Source organism: Urocitellus parryii, chromosome 6 (genome assembly GCF_045843805.1).
Source record: "Urocitellus parryii isolate mUroPar1 chromosome 6, mUroPar1.hap1, whole genome shotgun sequence".
NCBI lineage: Eukaryota > Metazoa > Chordata > Mammalia > Rodentia > Sciuridae > Urocitellus > Urocitellus parryii.
In genome coordinates this window covers 189,503,342-189,522,430 of record NC_135536.1, presented here as the reverse complement: position 1 = coordinate 189,522,430, position 19,089 = coordinate 189,503,342, and the positions used below count along the sequence as shown (strand labels likewise).

Here is a 19,089-nt window from a genome sequence, read left to right as displayed (position 1 = left end):
ACCTACTCCTAAGGTATTTTCATAAGGGCCTTTTCCCCATCCATGAGGCTGTTGCCTTCAGACACAATCTGTTCTCAGGCCTTGCCTCTTAATAGCACCATGCTGGAGATTCAGTTTTAACATCTGGATTTGGGGGACACATTCAGATCATAGCAGACAGATTGATGTAGAGGCTGAGTCTTAAGTAGAATTTAGCTGGATGAGTAACAGCAGAAAAGACACCATGAGCCACAGGAAAAGCAAGTACAAAGGCCCGGCGGTAGGAGAAAGCTTACAGCATTCATGGAGTGGAGGCCTGTAAAGAAGGAACACAAAGAGGGAGGGGGGACAGATGGCATAGAACAAGGTGGGAGAGGGAGGAGGGGCCTTGTGAGAAATACCCTAAGTGCGGTGAGAAGATGCAAAGCCTTTCAGACACCGTCATGGCAAAATCATTTACAAAACTGTGGATGCAACTTGACATGTCCTAGCATAACAAGAAGATTCAAGAGAGGTACAAAAGAGGAATTCATCATTGCCATGAACCTTGGGCGCCCCCTTCAGGCACTGAACAGAATTACTTCCTGACAGTGGGGGTTTGCCCCTCCCTGCCCCTCCCCTGCCCCTCATTGGGCATGAAGCATCCTCTCAAATTTCCCCTGCAAGTCTTAGAACCAGGAGCCCAAGTAGAGGCTGCAGATTGGAGGTGCCCGCCGCCCACACACGGATATGGAATGACTTGATGATTCACTGTCACTTTGTGATGGAATATGAATTATGCTAGGATGTATCTGCACAATTTTGTAGCTCACTCATCAATTCCAGCAGGTTTTGGTTTTTCTTCTCAACTTTCCAGTATTGATCGCTTCTGTCCTTCTGTCTTCCTCCTACAGTTCTCATGCTGTTAGTCACCTAGGCATTCATTATCATCTTATGTGTCCTTGTTGGAGTGCTGAGTCACATTTGTACTAAGAACACTTTCTGAATACTGTATAATTCTCTCGCCTATTTGGGTTATAGTCTGTCCCTAGCACTGGAATGCAAGCTGTGAGCACAGGGAATTCTGTCTATTGTTTTCGCTGCAGCAATCCCAGTGCCTGGCACCTGTCCTTCTTGGCCCAGTCAACAGCCACCAAATCCAGAGTCTTTGTTGACCTCTGCAGCCAGATATGAGCTCTTCCTCCCAATTTTGGTCCCAGGGGTGCAGCTTCAGGGGCTGTGATCTGTGGTTTTAATGTGTCAATCCTACGCTCCATGATGCCAAGAGCCGTGACTGATTTATTTGCAGCTGCATTCAGCATAAATAAATAAATAAATTCCCCCCCCCCCCAAAGGTAAGTGTGTTAGAACAGAAGCCTGGGGGTTACAAGTTCATATACCTATGCTGTGAGTGGGGCTCCACGGGGTCCCGGGGAGGGAACACTAGCTAAATTGGCCATGCTGGGGTACACTAGTAGCTGCCACCATGCAGGCAGGCAGGCAGTGTCACCAGACCTCTGATTTTTACAAGCTCAAGCAAAACTAAAAATCTGATATTGTTGATCGAATTTGACCGACTTTCAATGATTGGTAAAATTAAAGAAAAATACCAAAAAAGTTACATAAGGCATATCTTGGAACCAGTCAGTGGGTGGCCAGACAGAAGGGAAAATCTTCAGTCACCCTCAGGGGGACAGTGTTTACAAGTGGTCACTAGTGATTCTACTCCCTCACCTGCAGATCTCCATGCTCTGCTTCTCCCTTCTCCCTCAGGCTGGCCCCAACAGCTAGAGTCAGCTTCCAGCTGGAGAAAGAACCAGAGCAAAAGTTGGAAATGCTCAATATCAGAAAATGAAAGGATTATTTCTTGATTTTAATTCTTGTGCTATAGGAGTCTTATTAAGGCAGTAGGGGCCTAATCTGATGTGATGGAAATTTGGGCCTACTTTTTCTTCTATTAGATGCAGGGTCTCTTATTTAATTCCTAGGTCCTTGATCCACTTTGTGTTGAGTTTTGTGCATGGTGAGAGATAGGGGTTTAGTTTCATTTTGTTGCATATGGATTTCCAGTTTTCCCAGCACCATTTGTTGAAGAGGCTATCTTTTCTCCAATGTATTTTTGGCGCCCTTGTCTAATATAAGATAACAATAATTTGCCAACAATATGATTCTATATCTAGAAGACCCCAAAAAATTCCACCAGAAAATTTGTAGATCTAGTAGATGAATTCAGCAAAGTAACAGGATACAAAATCAACACCCATAAATCAAAGGCATTTCTGTATACCAGTGACAAATCCTCTGAAAGGGAAATAAGGAAAACTATATATTTAATCATAGCCTAAAAAATAAAATAAAACTGGGAATCAACCTAACAAAAGAGGTGAAAGACCTCTACAACAGAAACTATAGAATGCTAAAGAAAAAAATTAAAGAACACCTTAGAAGATGGAAATATGGAAAGACCTACCTTGTTCTTGGATAGGCAGAATTAATATTATCAAAATGACCATACCACCAAAAGCATTATAAAGATTGAATGCAATTTCAATAAAAATCCCAATGACATTACTCATAGAAACAGAAAAAGCACTCATGAAATTCATCTGGAAAAATAAGAGACCCAGAATAGCTAAAGCAATCCTTAGCAAGAAGAGTGAAGCAGGTGGCATCACTATATCAGACCTTAAACTATACTACAGAGCAATGGTAACAAAACAGCATGGTATTGGCACTAAAATAGACTGGTAGACCAATGATACAGAATAGAAGACAGAGAAAATAAAAGAATTTTAAGCAGGAGACTTGAAGTCCCCTGGCCATGGGCTTGCAGAGCTAGGATCCCTGCTGGGAAACAGATTAGCTGAAAACATACCAAGGGCTGCAGTGGGGGAAGGGGGGGTGGGAAGCAGAGGAGACGCTCTGAAGCAGGTCTCCAGAGGGAGCCAAGTCAGCAACACAGCTTCTGGGGTTAGCCCTCATCTTCTGTCCGGATGGAATGGCACCACCCTGTGCCTAGACTCTGCCCAGCTCCTGTCAGATGCACTCCAGTGAATAGCTGCCGCCTGACGGCCAGACCTGCATGTGCAAATCAGCTTTGGTGGGCGACCCAGCAACTGATGTCTCTTTTTGCCCCACCCTGCTTTCAGAAGCCCAGCTGTGTTTCAGTAGCCATATTTCCTGCTGTAGGAATTAATCACAGTTGTTTAAGGTACCACCAGATCTCATTGATCTCATCGCTGTGACCAGTAATTGAGAAGATAAGACAAACATAGTACGGAGGGGATTGGAGCATTCTGGTAAATGCCATCTACTGGGGATGGTGGGAGTGGGAGGAAATGGAGACTGAGAGTGGGCACAGCAGAAAGGCAACTTCTGCCTTCTTTCTCCACTCTCACATGCTCTGAGGACCCATCCTTGGAGAAGCACCAGCCATCTTGTGATGATGAGGGAAGTCCAAAACCTGAGCTTCTGATGAAAGCCATGACTTTTTGAGCTGCTGATCCAGCCCAGCCGTCCCTTACCCCATATCACTTGTTACATGAGACTGTGATCCCTGTTACATAAGCCACCCTCAGCCCTTCTGTCCTTGGACCCAGGCACTTTCTGGTGCCATTTTTCAGCTGGAAAAACAGTTAAGGAGGGACAAGGGTGTTGAGGACTTATTGTGACAAGCAGCCTGGGATGGAAAGGCTTCTTAGTACTCCTCAGTAGCACAGCATGTTAGCCTCTGGCCCCATGTAATTTTACATGCCTAAAGGAATCTGTGGATCTCTCTTCCGTACATCATAAGCTGATTTTCTGAGTCCGCTTTATGGGCCTCTGTATCAGTCGATTCTTATGTTGTGTTGCTTTAGATCCTTTCAGTTTCACCTGCCTTTGTCCTCCCGTCTCTGGCCACCTGCTATACTCCAGTGGCTCCTGCAGTGGACAGCTGCACATGGGCCATGGCCAACTTCAGGTGTGCAGTTGCGGTCCTCTTGCGACTCAGGATGGGGACATCTGGACTAACAGCTGCTCTGGGATAGGATGGAAGAAATAAGAAATAGGTAGAAAGGAGACATAAAGGAAGGATAAAGAAAGAAGATTTTAATTTAGAAATTCTGTAAACTTTCCCAAGCCTGTGTCACCAGTATCTTTCCCAGGTCCTTTATCCCAAATTCCTGGAAAATGTGTAAATCTACCTGAGTACTGTGAATTAACCATCCCCAGTAAATTATGTAAAAGAAATGATATTTTGAGAATTCTATAATTTAGGGAAACAGCCGTATCTACCCAGGATAATGAAGCCCACATCAGTCTAAGAAGATTGACCAGACCACCAGAAACTGTCTTGAGATCACCAGCAGATATCAATCCCACATACCTCCCCACACCCATCCCTCACCAAGATGCCTTTAAAAGAAGAGCCCGGAACTCCCGAAGGCATCTCTCACTCTTCAATACGTGTACCTTGCTTTGCCTCTAAAGCTGTCTCTCTATGCCAGTGAACTGAGATTCTTTTTCTGTTAGAGCTCTCCCTTCTCTCCGGAAACTTCTCTGACCCTTCTCCAGAAACACCTCTTCCCCGGGAGGGTTCCTTATTCCAGTGCCTTGCGCTTAGATCCTCACACCTTCCACTTCCACCCAGGGTGTCCCTGTAGGCTGCTTAGGTCAGGGAGGCTATGGGATCAGCTGTGGGTGAGCAACCTGCTCAGATGGAAAGGGCTAGCCTTTGAATGGGAAGAGGGAACTGAGAGTCTTCCCCATTTTCCCTGACTAGACCTTCCTGAGTCATGCGTAAAACGTTCTCTTAGAGTCTCTTAGAGGACAGTCCCCAAAGACAAAGCCTCTGGCTGTGCTTGAGCCCAAGCCAAGGTCAGCTCGGTGCTGTTGGCTGTGCGGCCTTCCCTGTGCGCTGTGCGCCTGCCCCTCCCTCTGGTGCCGGCGACTGCACTCCATAGCGAAGCAGACGCATCTAAGCCTTTGCCTCCGCTCTGCTCTCAAAGATCCAGGCTAGGGTGGCTTCTGACCACGGTCACCCTTCTCTCCAGGGCACTTTCCAGTGTCTACACATCCGAAACGGATGCCGACGTCTAAAAAGACAGCACCAATAGTGTTATAGAGGGAGGTGGTAGTAACGCTGAGCCAGCGGCAGTTCCTCGTCTTTTTTTTTTTTTAAATTTTTATTTTATTTTTATTTTTTTTTATTGTTGGTCGTTCAAAACATTACATAGTTCTTAATACATCATATTTCACAGTTTGATTCAAGTGGGTTATGAACTCCCAATTTTACCCCGTATAAAGATTGCTGTATCACATCAGTTACCCTTCCATTGATTGACAAATTGCCTTTCTAGTGTCTGATGTATTCTACTGTCTGTCCTATTCTCTACTATCCCCCCTCCCCTCCCCTCCCCTCCCCTCCCCTTTTCTCTCTCTACCCCTTCTACTGTAAATCATTTCTTCCATTTGTATTATCTTGTCTTACCCCTCCTTTCCTCTTATATGTCATTTTGTATAACCCTGGGGATCGCCTTCCATTTCCATGCTGATTTCCCTTCTCACTCCCTTTCCCTCCCACCTCTCACCCCTGTTAATGTAAATCTTCTTCTCAAGCTCTTCGTCCCTACCCTGTCCTTGTTTCCCTCCCCTTATATCAAAGGAGTCATTTGGTATTTGTTTTTTAAAGATTGACTAGCTTCACTTAGCATAATCTGCTCTAGTGCCATCCATTTCCCTCCAAATTCTATGATTTTGTCATTTTTTAATGCAGAGTAATACTCCATTATGTATAAATGCCACATTTTTTTTATCCATTCATCTATTGAAGGGCATCTAGGCTGATTCCACAATCTTGCTATCGTGAATTGTGCTGCTATGAACATCGATGTAGCAGTGTCCCTGTAGCATGCTCTTGTTAGGTCTTTAGGGAATAGACTGAGAAGGGGAATAGCTGGGTCAAATGGTGGTTCCATTCCCAGCTTTCCAAGAAATCTCCATACTGCTTTCCAAATTGGCTGCCAGTTCCTCGTCTTGAAAGCTCGAATTTTGGGCAGAGGAACTTCAGAAGCATCTAGGCTGAGCTAAGAACACCATTACGAATCAGAGGCACTGGTGTGAGTGTGCCGGAATTTTTCACCGGTATTGCTGAATAAATTACAGGAGCGCCACCTCCTCTGCGCCCTCTGGATTTCCCTCGAGCCAAGCTCCTTTTTAGGTGATGAACAGGAACCTGCCCGGCCCTGGCGGCCCCGCCCGGCGCGCCCCCTGCTGTCCACGGTGGGCAACGGCAGCCGAGCGCCACGCCCCCGTTCCTGTCGGTTCACAGGGCGTTGCCTGTCCCTTTAATTGGCGTGTACCAAGTCCTTCCAGGGTTCATCTGCGCCCTGAATCCCAGCTGCGGGGAATTGTGGGTAAGGGATCCTATAGGAAGGAATGTGGAGACTGCCGTTGTATTTCAAGCAGCGCTCCGGGCTCGCAGCGAGAGAGTGAGCGCGGGCACGGGGAGACGCGCACTACAGCCGCCCTCCCCGCCGCGCCGGGTGGTGCGGCCCCAAGATGGCGGCCACCATGAAGAAGGCGGTGAGTGCAGCGCTGGGGCGGCGGGCGGCCGGCGCGGCCTGGGCGGGCTAGGGCGAGGGTCGCAGCTCGGGCTTGGTCCTGGGGGCGCCCTGGGCACCTGGGCCATAAGCCGGGACCTTCGGGGTCCTGGGCTGCCTCCCCCCGGGGACCGCGGCCCGGCCTTGCGCTGGGTGCGGTAAGCCCGAGGCCCGTTGGCTGCGGCGGGGTGTGCGCGTGCTCGCGTTGGCCCTCCGCAGGCCGCGGGTGGGTGCCCGGCGCCGTGTTCACCGTGACGAAGCGGAGGCCGGGGAGGAAGGTCGCGGGGCCCGGGAGCGGGAGAGCAGAGGCAGCGGTATCCGGTGCACAGTCCGAGCCCCGGGGTCTGGGAGAGCAGAGCAGGTGGTGCACGTGCACAGTCCGAGCCCCGTGAGCGGGAGAGCAGAACAGGCGGTGCTCGGGAGTGGGAGAGCAGAGCTGGCCCTTGCACTGTGGACTGCCTAAGCCCCAAGAGCGGGAAAGCAATGGGATGCACGGTGGACAATCCCGGCCCGGGGAGCTGGAGAGCAGAGCTATTCCTTCACTGTAGGCAGCCTCAGTGGTGCCCTTGGCCCTGCAGGGTGAAGCCAAGGGTCTGCTGACGATGGGGTATCATGACCCAGCGCCGCGCATCTGTCATCTGGGTCCTCTCGCGACTCAGGGGATGGGGACTCCTGGACTAAGAGCAGGCTGTAGTCCCGCAGTGACCCTGCTGCTCCAAAGCAGAGCTGGATGTCAGATTTGGTCATTTTATTTTCCCCACAACCCACTTTCCAAATATTTATCTTAAAAAGGTATATGGTAATTATATATACTTATAGGGCATAGCGTGATATTTCATCACACTGTTTTACTCAAAAGCAAAGTAAACTTCCATTTGGGATTTATAGCCAGCAAGCCTTCCCAGATATCTAGATAGAAGAAAAAGGGAATCAGGGTGGGGGAGAGGGGAAGAATTAACAGCTAATAAATATTGATGTTTTATTGTGTGCTAGGACAGTTCTTAGCCCATTTCATTTATTATTTATCTTGGTTCACTACTCTTGTTGGGAGATAACTGTTTTTATCCTTATTTGGCAGAAGAGGAAACGGAGGCAAAAGCTAGGACTTAAAGACCTTCTTACTTCAGAATCTTTTTAACTGTGAAAGGTGTTTCTTGCTGAGAATCCTCTAGCTGATGGGATTTGTTTTCACTCCACTTTTGAATCTACTTTTAAAATGTACTTCTTTACTCTCCTGCTGTTTAGTATCATATAGTCTATAGCTTCTATGCATGCTATTGGGTGACCAGCCATCCTACCTTGCCCAAGATCAAGGGACAGCTAAACCTGGGAGTCAGGATGCATTGCTCACCCTGTGGTCCGTCTCTTATAAATTTTATTTAGGAACAGAGTAAGGTCTGGGACCCTGAAGATTTCAGGCAGGTATGAAACTGAGGTTCCCTTCCCCTTTGTTTTGTTAAGTTGCATCCTCCCTGGTCATGTGGCCTTTAATTCCTTGGAAGACACTGGTTGTGGTTCATTCCTGTTTTACAGATATGGAAAGTAGTACAGAGACTATGAGAACATTGAGAAAATGGTAGAAGAATGATTTGAACCTTGGACAGATTACCAACCTTTTCCCTCTTTCATTCATTGAATACATTTTTTTTGAGCATGTGATATGACACAGTCTCAATTTTAAATGATGTAGGTAACAGTGTGGGCATTAAGAAGTTCTTATCCCTGTGTCCTCCCAGTGGGGTGAACTCTTGGGGGAGAGGCAGCCAGTAGTCACACAGGAAGCTGAACTTTCCATCTCTGATGAGAGCTGTGGAGGGAAAGGGCTTGCGAGATGAAGGCTAGAATCAGGGAGATCAGAGCACGTGGTTAAATAGTGCCAACAGTGAAGATTTCCACCCCTACACTATTGTCACCAGCATGGTTATTGCCATTGAGCATCATCTTGTTCATCTTGTCTTTTGCCACCTCCCCCCACCAAATAAAAGCTGGCAGGTATTAATGAGGGCAGGGTTGAAGCTCTCTTGTCACAGTGGCTGGCACATAGGAAATACTACTAAATAATTGTTAAATTCATGACTGTGTGCTTGAAAGGTGCATGAAAGTACAAAGCAAAAATCACATACAGAGTCTTGGTAGATACCTTTAAAAAGTAAAAACCGACTGAAACTGGCCGTTTTCTTTCTGGGGACTCAGCTGTCACTACTCAAACTCAGTGCAGAGCATGATTGAGCATGGTTCACTTCCTCCTAGAATTCCATAAGATAGTAACTCTTTTTTTTTTTTTGAATTTTAATATTTATTTATTTTTTTTTAGTATTTGGCGGACACAACATCTTTGTCTGTATGTGGTGCTGAGGATCGAACCCGGGCCGCACGCATGCCAGGCGAGCGCGCTACCGCTTGAGCCACATCCCCAGCCCAAGATAGTAACTCTTAAAGATAAGAGTATAATCAGAGGTTGGGGAATTTTAATTTTCCCTTGAACCCTGAGCAGTCATATTTCTCTTAGGCCTAGCAGGATTTCCTTCTATACCTGCATCTGTTCTTTGTAGTGAGTTTGGCCGAAGAGTGTTCAGGAGGTAAAGTGATTAGCTATCATTTGTTGAACAGTGACTACATCCCTAGTCCCTGTGCTCAGTACTCATTTCATCACCCCTGTAAGGTAGAACTAGCTTCTCATTTTAGAGATGACAAATCTGAGGTGGTGTCAAGAGAATTGAGTAATTTACCTCAAGTTCCTGCTTGGGTGCATTGGCATCCACTGTGACTTTCCTCCACTCTGTGCTGCTTTGAGTACTAGAAAATCGCAACACTGGCAGTAACTACATTTGGTTTCTCTTAAGGAAGTGTTCCTAACCTTTTGGGATTGTGGATCCCTTTGAAAGTCTTGTGAAAGCTACCAAGACTGCTTGCAAGAAGGGTGCACATTAATATGCATGCCACTTTGCATACAGTTTCAGGAGTAAATTTACTTCTCAATGTTTTGGACCCCAATTAAGAATTATTCTCTCTCAGCCAGGCACAGTGGCGCACTTCTGTAATCCCAGCAGCTTGGGAGGCTGAGGCAGGAGGATCAGGAATTCAAAGCCAGCCTCCGCAAGTTAGTGAAACCCTGTCTCTAAATAAAAAATAAAAATGGGCTGGAGGTGTGGCTCAGTGGTTGAGCACCATGGGTTCAGTCCCTGGAACCAAAAAAAGCATTACCTTTTCTGCCAAAATGCAGGTTCAGGAAACATAGAAGTGTTCTAGAATAGCATTGTACAACCAGAAGCCACTGCCCCTGGCCATTGAAGGTGTGACTTACCCCTGCTGTGAACCACCCCACAGGGCAGTGTACAGTAACATTGGTATATACCCTTTTGACACACCAGTTGCAGCCCTGAACCCTGGTGGGAGAGCCCCTGTTAGGAGTTGTGCACCAGGGTCTAAGTGCCTACTGGTGCTTGCCTTTTGGTGGGTCTACAGCAGGAAATGTCTGTTTTGAAAAGAGCAGTACCCAAGTTCTCTGCAGCACTTTCACTTTTTTAAGTGTTCAGAAGCCCATGTGCACACATATATTTTGCCTTAACAATATTTGAGTCTGATTCATCATGATTTAGATTCAAATTCAGAAACCATTAGCTTTACTTGTGTCAGGCAGCTCTCCTACGTACTTTTACATGAATTACCCTTTAAAATCCTCATGATAGCAAACACAGCTATAAATACATATGAAGTGTTCTGGAGCTCAATATTTAACTAAAATGGCATAAACTTTTTAGGCAAGCAGGAGCTCTAGGATTCTCTATTCTCTGCGTAGGAAATTAGTAGTTCTAATATAGGGAGGATTACTTAAATGCCAAGACACCTGCTTATAGGTGTTCCTGTGGTTTCTTTAGTATAGCTTCATGTTTCCCACTTTATAAAAACTGTGTGGGGTTGAACACTCAGAAAGCTACACAATCATGATGTAAGGGATTTCTTAGGATGTGCTTGGAATCTGGTGGTGGGTCTAATGCATGTGAAATGGCTTATTGGGAAGAAAGCCTAATAAAAGGGAGGGCTCAATTCTGGTTTCTGCCTTTATATTCTGGCCACTGAGCCGTCTTGCTTGAGACTACAGGTTGACTTTCAAGTACTGGAGAAATAAAAGTTTTATGTTTTATGTCATGGGTCACAAGAGACAAAGGATGGAGTGTGGATATCGTGAACCCGTTTCTTTCTTCTTTCATTGGCAATAAAACTGGTAATCCTTATGAAGCTGCATTTATTATATAGTTATGATAAACTATATGTGCTAATAGATATAATAATGTAGCTTCAGTAACAACTATTTTTATACCATACATTGTTAGTCCTTTATAATAAGAGCACCCGTTTATAAAGGAATCTCTAAGGAGAGTCTGGTATTTGATTTTATTTCTTAATATATAGAGCCCATTTGAGAACCTGATGAAATCCAGGAACTTCCTGCTGCCTCTTCTAAGTATGCAGAAACTCATGTACGCATGTACACACAATATACGCGTATACTTTTGCATTCCAATTCTTAGAGCCCACAGGCATGTCTTGGACTTTTGGGACCAGGCTGCCTTGGTAAAAATCAGACTCCTTTATTTTCTGGCTGTGCGATTTTGGGCCAATTATTTAAATTCTGTGCCAGTTTTTCCACCTGTGAAATGGCAGTGACAATCCCCCTTATTAAGACTGGTTGGAGAATTAGTAGAGATGATCAAATGCCTAGAAAGTTCTTGGTGTATAGTAAGGGCTCAATCAGTGTCAGCTGTTAGCTTTAGTACTTTATGCTTTATGACATCCAAGCACTCTTTATTTGCAGATTTAATCACATTATATGCTAAGTTTTTAAATATTAAGCTTTTGGATTTTTATCATTTTATAAACATTTAATCTTTATCATTTTATAGTGAACTGTGTTTTATGAAGACATATAAACAAGCTTCACATTATAATATAATTTTTACTATGTACAGGGTATAACCATTGAATATCAGTTTGATTTAAAACTAGAGACTCTCATATTTATGATCTTAACAATATGCTTATACACGTTTTAACTCTATGGGGGAAAAAATCTAACATGAGGCATTAACATTATTTGACCATAGATATTTTTTGCTCCCTGGGTTATCTTGATGACAGAGTATTCTGCCTTGGGAAAGTCTACTATTGGCCAAAGATGAGCTGTTTCTTTTTTCTAACTTACTAAATGTTGTTTATATTTGGAATGTATACAAGTTAGGCACTATTTTCTGTAATGTTAAAAAATTTATAGATTTATGAACAAATTTTAAGCTCATGGAGCAAAGACTAAGGCATTTGTGATATTCTATACGTTTTATGATTCTGGACTACATTAGGATAGTTTATTGATATTTTAGTAAAAGAAGCTAATCTATAACTTCTTCATTAAAATTCTACAAAAAATTGAAAACTTTTTTTCAGGCTGCAGAAGATGTCAATGTTACTTTTGAAGATCAGCAAAAGATAAACAAATTTGCCCGGAACACAAGTAGAATCACAGAACTAAAGGAAGAAATAGAAGTAAAAAAGGTATTTGTCTTATTTCGGAAAAATAAAAAGTTGTTTATTTTTAAAAGTTGAGCACAGTTAAGTATATCTCTGTGGGCTTTTGTTGTCGGCAACACAGTCTACCCTAAGTAGAAAGTCATTTTTTTTAAGGGATGTGAGAGAACAGAATTGGTGAGGGCCTTGGGTCTAGACTGAGGAGTCCTAGAACTGTGTCTGAGAGAACTTGACCAGGGACGAAACTGCTTTTTCTCCACTGACCCGAGAGCCAGCAGCCTCCTTGGTGAGGAGGAGCACCGAGCTGCTGCTACAGTAACCCCATCTCCCTGAGGCCTGTGCCCAGCTTCTCCTGTAGCTTTCTCAAAATGTCCAGTTCATGTGCATTCCATTGGTGGACATTAAGCTATTATTCCCCCCAGCCCCCATCTCAGCAAGCAAGGCTGAGAAAGGTAGATTTGTTTTCTGTTTTTTTGTTTGGTTCTTGTGAGAAGGCAGGCTTCACCAGCGGGGAATTGTTTAAAGTGGAAATGTTGAGTGATCTCAGATACCGGCAGTCCACGTAGGGTAGGGTGCTCATAGCATTCTGGAAACATCCAGAGGAAGATGTGTTGGCTTCTCAGTGATTCCAGGTGAGATGTCATCTAAGGGTAAGAGTTTAGTTTTATTTTTAGTGTGGTGATACCTTTGTGAAAGAGCCCCTCAGAAAGTTGGTGTCCCCATATTGAACCTGGCTTTTAGTTCTGTTGGGGAATCTTGAGACATTTTCATTGCTGTTCACTTTTGCACTTATAGAAACAACTCCAAAATTTAGAAGATGCCTGTGATGACATCATGCTTGCAGATGATGACTGCTTAATGATACCTTATCAAATTGGGGATGTTTTCATTAGCCATTCTCAAGAGGAAACACAGGAAATGTTAGAGGAAGCAAAGGTATGTGGGAGTCTTTCCCTGGGTGACAAGGTCTAATTCTTAAATTAGGACTTCTATCACTTTAAAGAACATGTAATTTTGGGTGGAGGAAAATAATGGATGTTAAGTAACATTAAGGGTGTTATACCGTCCCAGGCAGGCTCTCAATACGTTGCCAGCATAATTTTACTTAATCTTAATGATGATCCGTTTTTATCCCAATCTGGAAGAGAAATAGAGGCTTGGAGAGATTACAGTATTTATTCATAGTGGCATGTAAACAGTGGTCTTTTGACACTGGAATTTTCTCCTAACTGAAAGTATTTAGAAAGTACAGCACATTATAAAGCACAAAAGAGAAACTTCCTGTAATCCCACTGTCCAGAGGTGATCACCCATAAGAAACATGCTCATGTATCTTGTTCTTTTCCTCATTCTCTGTTTAGTTTTGCTCCACACTTTGGTTAAGGTTACTCACCTAGCACATGTTCATTGGGAACCTTCTTGGACTCAGGCAGACTTATGTCATTTTCTGTGACTTATTTACTACCATCTTTAATACTGTATAGTTGGACATTAATTTAGCTTACTGCTCTTGTTAATATCAACTTGTCTCTGATATTTTGTCATAGTATTGTCATAGTGAGCATTCTTACACATAAATCTTTGTTTACATTTAGAAAATTATTTTGAGGAAATGATCAGAGACCTGTACTGACTGGGCCAGAGTGTTGGGCTCTTTAGCACTGCTTGAGACAAGGGTGCATTATGTGCAGTTGCTCACTAACTTGCATGCCCTCGGCTGTCGATGAGAAACAGCTACAGAGCTAACGTGTGAGAGGCCAAGGGCATTCAAACATTTCCTCAACTTTAGCTTTATTAACTTGAATATTACTTAAATTGATAATCTTCCTTGTTTATATGCCTAAACAAGCATTAAACCCACATCCAATAAACCTGTGAAAATAAGATGGGTAAATGAATTTGCACGACTGCGCTGCAGTGAAACTTTACAGAAACGAGCTTCAGGCTGGATTGGCCTGTGGGCTGTCATTTGTCCACCCCATCCTAGAGCAGAGGGTTTTGAAGAAAGGGGGATATGATGGCCTTGTAATCTAAAAATAATCTTCTAGTCTTATTTGGTTGATTGGGTTTTCTGATATGGAAATTTTCTCTTTTAATAGGTACATGTCTTGTTTCTATTTCTGTGTGTGTGTGTGTGTGTGTGTGTGTGTGTTACTGGGAATCAAATCCAGGGATGTTGTACCACTAAGCTACAACCCCAGGCTTTTTTATTTTGAGAGGGTCTCCCTAAGTTGCCTAGGCTGGTCTCAAACTCTTGATCCTCCTGCTGCAGCCTCCCAGGTCGCTGAAATTAGGGACATGGCCACTGCATCTGGCTATTTCTAGTTTTTGTCATATAATAGTTGCTTTCAAACTTTTAGCAGGCTTTAGAATTAGAATCTCCCATGGATTTGTTAAAAATTGATGTTGTTGAGCCCAACACAAAGAAATTCTAACTCATGAGACCTGGGGAGGCCTTAGAATTTGTATTTTTAATAATTCCAGGTGATTTTTGCCCCAATACTGGGCAGAGGGCCACACTTTGAGAACCATTGGCTAGACTTCTAAAAGAATAACATTGCTCCTGAGGTCAACATGTTAATGGGTATGCCATCTGTGGGCAAAATGGCTGTGTCTTGCTCCTCTCTTCCAAAGTTTAGCCCTAGAGGCTTCATAGTGAAAACTGCCAGATTTTGACTGTAGGCTGTTACTCTTAACTATTGGTGATTTTGTGTGTTTTGATGGGACAGGTTGTGTTAGAAGGCAGGCAAGCTCATGGTACATGTTTACAGAAGTCTTTGTATGTACTTCTTTCTTTATTAGGCTATGGTAATTTAAGAATTAATTTTCTTTAGCTGCTTCAGTTTTTAGACTAGCAAAGCTGAGAAACAATCATGACTTATTCTGTGATTAAATAAGTATAGACCTGAATTAGACTTTTGTCTCAGATCTAATTATCAGTGTCATGTAGCTGCATGTCCAAGTTTAGAAAGTTCTTGACCTGAAATTCTTTCCAAATATTATTTCAGACACAGATGCTCTGAAACCAGCCAACTGAATAGAATTAATTTAAACTATTTTTTTTTTCCAGAAAAATTTGCAAGAAGAAATTGACGCCTTAGAATCCAGAGTGGAATCAATTCAGCGGGTGTTAGCAGATTTGAAAGTTCAGTTATATGCAAAATTTGGCAGCAACATAAATCTTGAAGCTGATGAAAGTTAAACATTTTATAATACTTTTTTTATTTGTTTAATAAACTTGAATATTGTTTGAAATGATAATTTCCCTTCTTCAAATGATATGGAAAGGAAAATTTTCTCTTTTTAAACTTTTCATTTATTTAATGGAAACTTGCCTATTTTCACATGTCGTGCTTATTTATTTTATATTTTTGAAAAAAGACAGTATTCATCTATGTATTTTGCATAACTGTTATATCAAGTTTAGGGGCTTTATGTCATGTTATTAAAATCAGTTAAGCAACCGTCTATGTTTCTATATTATTTAGAATACTTGTTGCAATTTTCATTGATAAAATTTAAGTTGTGTCCCCTTTATGTATCTGACATCAGTTGCTCTCCAAGGAAGGTGGAAACCACAAAAAGATGGGCAGTCTTGCACTTGCTTGCTCAGTTCACAATGAAAACTTTGTCATTTGCTGCAAAAAAAGTGTACATAAATATATGTAATAGATATAGTTAAACATATATCAAACATACTTTTTACATATATCACTATCATAGACGTTGCTAAATAAAGGGGTAATGTCCAGACATGTGAGGCATGTCAAACTTGTTTTGGTCTTGGTGATTGAACTCAGGTGCAATCAACCCCTGAGCCTTTTTATTTTTTTTATTTTGAGACAGGGTCTTGCTAAGTTGCTGAGGCTGGCCTTGAATTTGGGATCCCTTGTCTCATCCTCCTGAGCTTTTGGAATTACAGGTGTGCACCACTGCACCTGGCCATGTCAATCTTCATATAAATATAGAGCAAAGAACAGAAGAACAAAGAATATTTTAGAAACCAAGAGATGTATATCTGTAGAGAAAAAGTTTAATTTTTTGAAATTATAAATTTTAGGCTTATAATTTCAGTGCCTTGTAATTAATTAGGGGTATATATTGACAATGATGTGGAAAATGAGCAGCTGTATATTTAAAAGTACGGCAGATTTTTAAATAAAGAGAGCATTTGCCTTCCATTTCTTCCCCCAAAGGACACATTTGGGAATTTAGAAGACCTAAGTATACCATCCTTCCCAGCAGATGGCACTGATAAGCCATGATACCAAGGGAAGTGTTGTAATATAAAGATGATAATTTTTTAGGGTTTAAGATTCATAATTTTAGAAGAAATATTTTTTCCTCTTCAAAGCTATACATATTGCAAATATATATTTCTGGTTAAATGTTTATAAACATTAATTCAAGCTTAATGATAGAGAAATATGTGATTTCTAAAATTCTTAATATGAAGACAGACTTAAAATTGCTGCAAAATCTCCAGCAGTGATATTCAGATTCTAGAAAATAATTCTCATGGCAATATTTCTTCTTGAATGCTTTTGGCTAATGTTCAGTTAGATTGAGGCTGGAGTAGTCAGATTGCCACAGGAAGTGGAAAACATGCCCAAGTTAAAATAATTTGAGAAAACTGAAGTCAGGATCACAATGGTAGAGGGGGACCCTCAGAGGCCAGGGTAGAGAGCACCTGCATCTCCCCTTCTGGAACCCAGGAAAAGGCTATCTTCATTAGGGAGGAACGTAGCCACCTGTGACCTGCAGTGATGGGGAATGAGAACCCTAACCTCATTCTCCCTCCGGGAGTCCAACTGGGCCCCACCATTGGCTAAACCCAACCAGAATCCAGAGATGGCCCATAAAAGTCATTAGTGATACAGGTGGTGAATGGGTGGATCTGGAAGTGCCAGTGGTGGATCTGGCAGAGGAGGGCAACTCTGTTTGCCCACTTATAAATTTTGATGACAGCTCATCTGACTTATGTGCTTGGAACTGGAATTATGCACCTGGCTGAAATTTTTTGTCTTGCATGTTACCAAGTAAAGCTAAAAAAATCCAACATCAGTGGGAATAGAAAGGTTACAGTATTACCCATTAAATTTGTTTTCCTCCATTTACCTGTGGAATTTCATCACATCAGGAATACTGGTTCAATTCATTTCTAAAGTTGCCCATAGCCCTCTCCTACGTTTGTGGTTATATCACTGGACTAGATGAAGACTGTAAACATTGGGCTCCAGCCAGTAGTCACCATGTAGACGTTTTGATCTAGATTTGTCATTGGTATTTGTTTTAAGGTAAGAATTCTGATTTTTATGTGCAATTTTCAGACAGTGTAATTACTACCTTTTCAAAAGCAGCACAGGCTAAACAAAAGATTCGTATGACAGATTTGACCCCCTGGCTGCCAGTTGGAAACTCAGGTGTGCAATATGATATGTGAAGTTCAGGCTTTTGATAGGAACAAGATGAGAAATAATTAGCTCTGTACTGAAATTTCCTGTTAGGCTGTGCTGCAGACTTTACTGCTCAAAGCTGTTCATCTCTTTCCATCTCCACAACGGCTGCTACCTTTTCCAAGGCTTGAAAGCTATAGTCAAAAACAGGACCAGTTAAGGGAGGGAGGAGATGGGGGGGGTGGTTTGACAGCTGGAGATCAGTGTAGTATCTACAGGGTTTGGAATAGAAGGTAATATGCATGACTGGAACAGTATTTTAAAATAATTTGGCAGTTGCTAGGTAGATTTCACCTCACAGAGGTGGAGATGGAGATGACCTAATGTCCCTGCACCTTCCTTGGTGCATTGAGTCAGCTGGCAGAAGAAAGGGAGGGCTGGGACTCAGAGGTGACTAAATAGAAGTATTGATAGTGACAGATGCTGAAGGGAACAGAAAGCCAAAGAGAACTTGATTTTGAGCATAGGTGGAATGCCTACACTTCTTAATTTTTTAAAAATTGAATTTTTAGCCACAATAAAATTCAGAGCACTCACATAAAAATTCATAACATTGAAACCATATTTCCAAATGGCAGTCATCAGCTGCTTGTCCATTAGACAACCAGGTGTCTCATGCTGGTTCATACTGAGCCCATGGTGCTCATTTTTGTGGCCTAACAACTGTCCTCATTTGGCTTTATGAGCCCTGGTACCCTGCTGGTGCTGTCAACAAACAAAGGTCAGGGGTGGCTGGTTTGCAGTGGGCACAGAGGGGCCGGGGAAGGGGAGGGGAGGAGGATGCCTGGAATTGCTAGGGCATTGACCATGTGGAGACTTAACTGGCCATTCGGATGGTGCCTTGAGATTTAGGGTATGTGGGCTGGTGGGGGGTATATTTGAGAATAATTTCTCTTAACATTTAAAGCACACAAAAATCACCCGGAGACCTTTTAAAAATGCAAGTTCTGGTTCAGTGTGTTGGGCTAGGACCTCAGGCTGCATTTGTAAGGGACTCACTAATGATGGTGGCTGATCCAGGGGCTGTGCCCTGAGCAGCTGAGGTGGCTTTTCCCAGGAGAGACTGGAACTTAGAAAAAATGCTGGTGGGAGGAAAAAGAGCTGGCAAAGGAGAGAGATGCAAGAGTGTAGGGTCCTAGGGGCCAAAGCCAGAGGGTTGAAGCAGGAGGTAGTGAGGACGATGCCCAGTGCTCCAGTGGCCTAGAAGAGCTGAGAAAATGCTCTACTTGCTGATCCCTGCCAACACACCTCAACCTCACCCACCCCAGAAATATTGATTCCCTCCCCTCAGACACCTCAGCTGCATAGGCAGTGATTCTCAATGGGGCTACTGGGTGTTTTGAAAAAGCCTTCCATGTGATGTGACTATCGTCAAGTGCAAAGGCTTGAAATCCATTAAAGCAGCTGGTCTAGTTTGGTGGATCTCAGGGTGGACTCAGGGCCAGCACCATGGGCAGCACCTGGGATCCTAGGAAGGGTGAGAGTCTCACAGGACTAAACCTTGGAAAAACTTCTCCATCAAATGATGGCTGATGGCTGATGGACCTGGTCTTTTAAAGCTACACAGCATG

At 43.1% G+C, this 19,089-nt stretch overlaps 1 protein-coding gene across 1 annotated transcript; it reads left to right on the top strand.

Moving 5' to 3' along the window:
- Nucleotides 1-6,261: 6,261 nt before the first annotated feature.
- On the top strand, nucleotides 6,262-15,810 carry Pfdn4 (prefoldin subunit 4). The gene is made up of 4 exons (XM_077799996.1): nucleotides 6,262-6,522; nucleotides 11,982-12,089; nucleotides 12,858-12,998; nucleotides 15,133-15,810. Exons 1-4 carry the CDS (start codon nucleotides 6,499-6,501, stop codon nucleotides 15,262-15,264), a joined length of 405 nt encoding a protein of 134 aa, XP_077656122.1. The 5' UTR covers nucleotides 6,262-6,498; the 3' UTR covers nucleotides 15,265-15,810.
- Nucleotides 15,811-19,089: the final 3,279 nt, after the last annotated feature.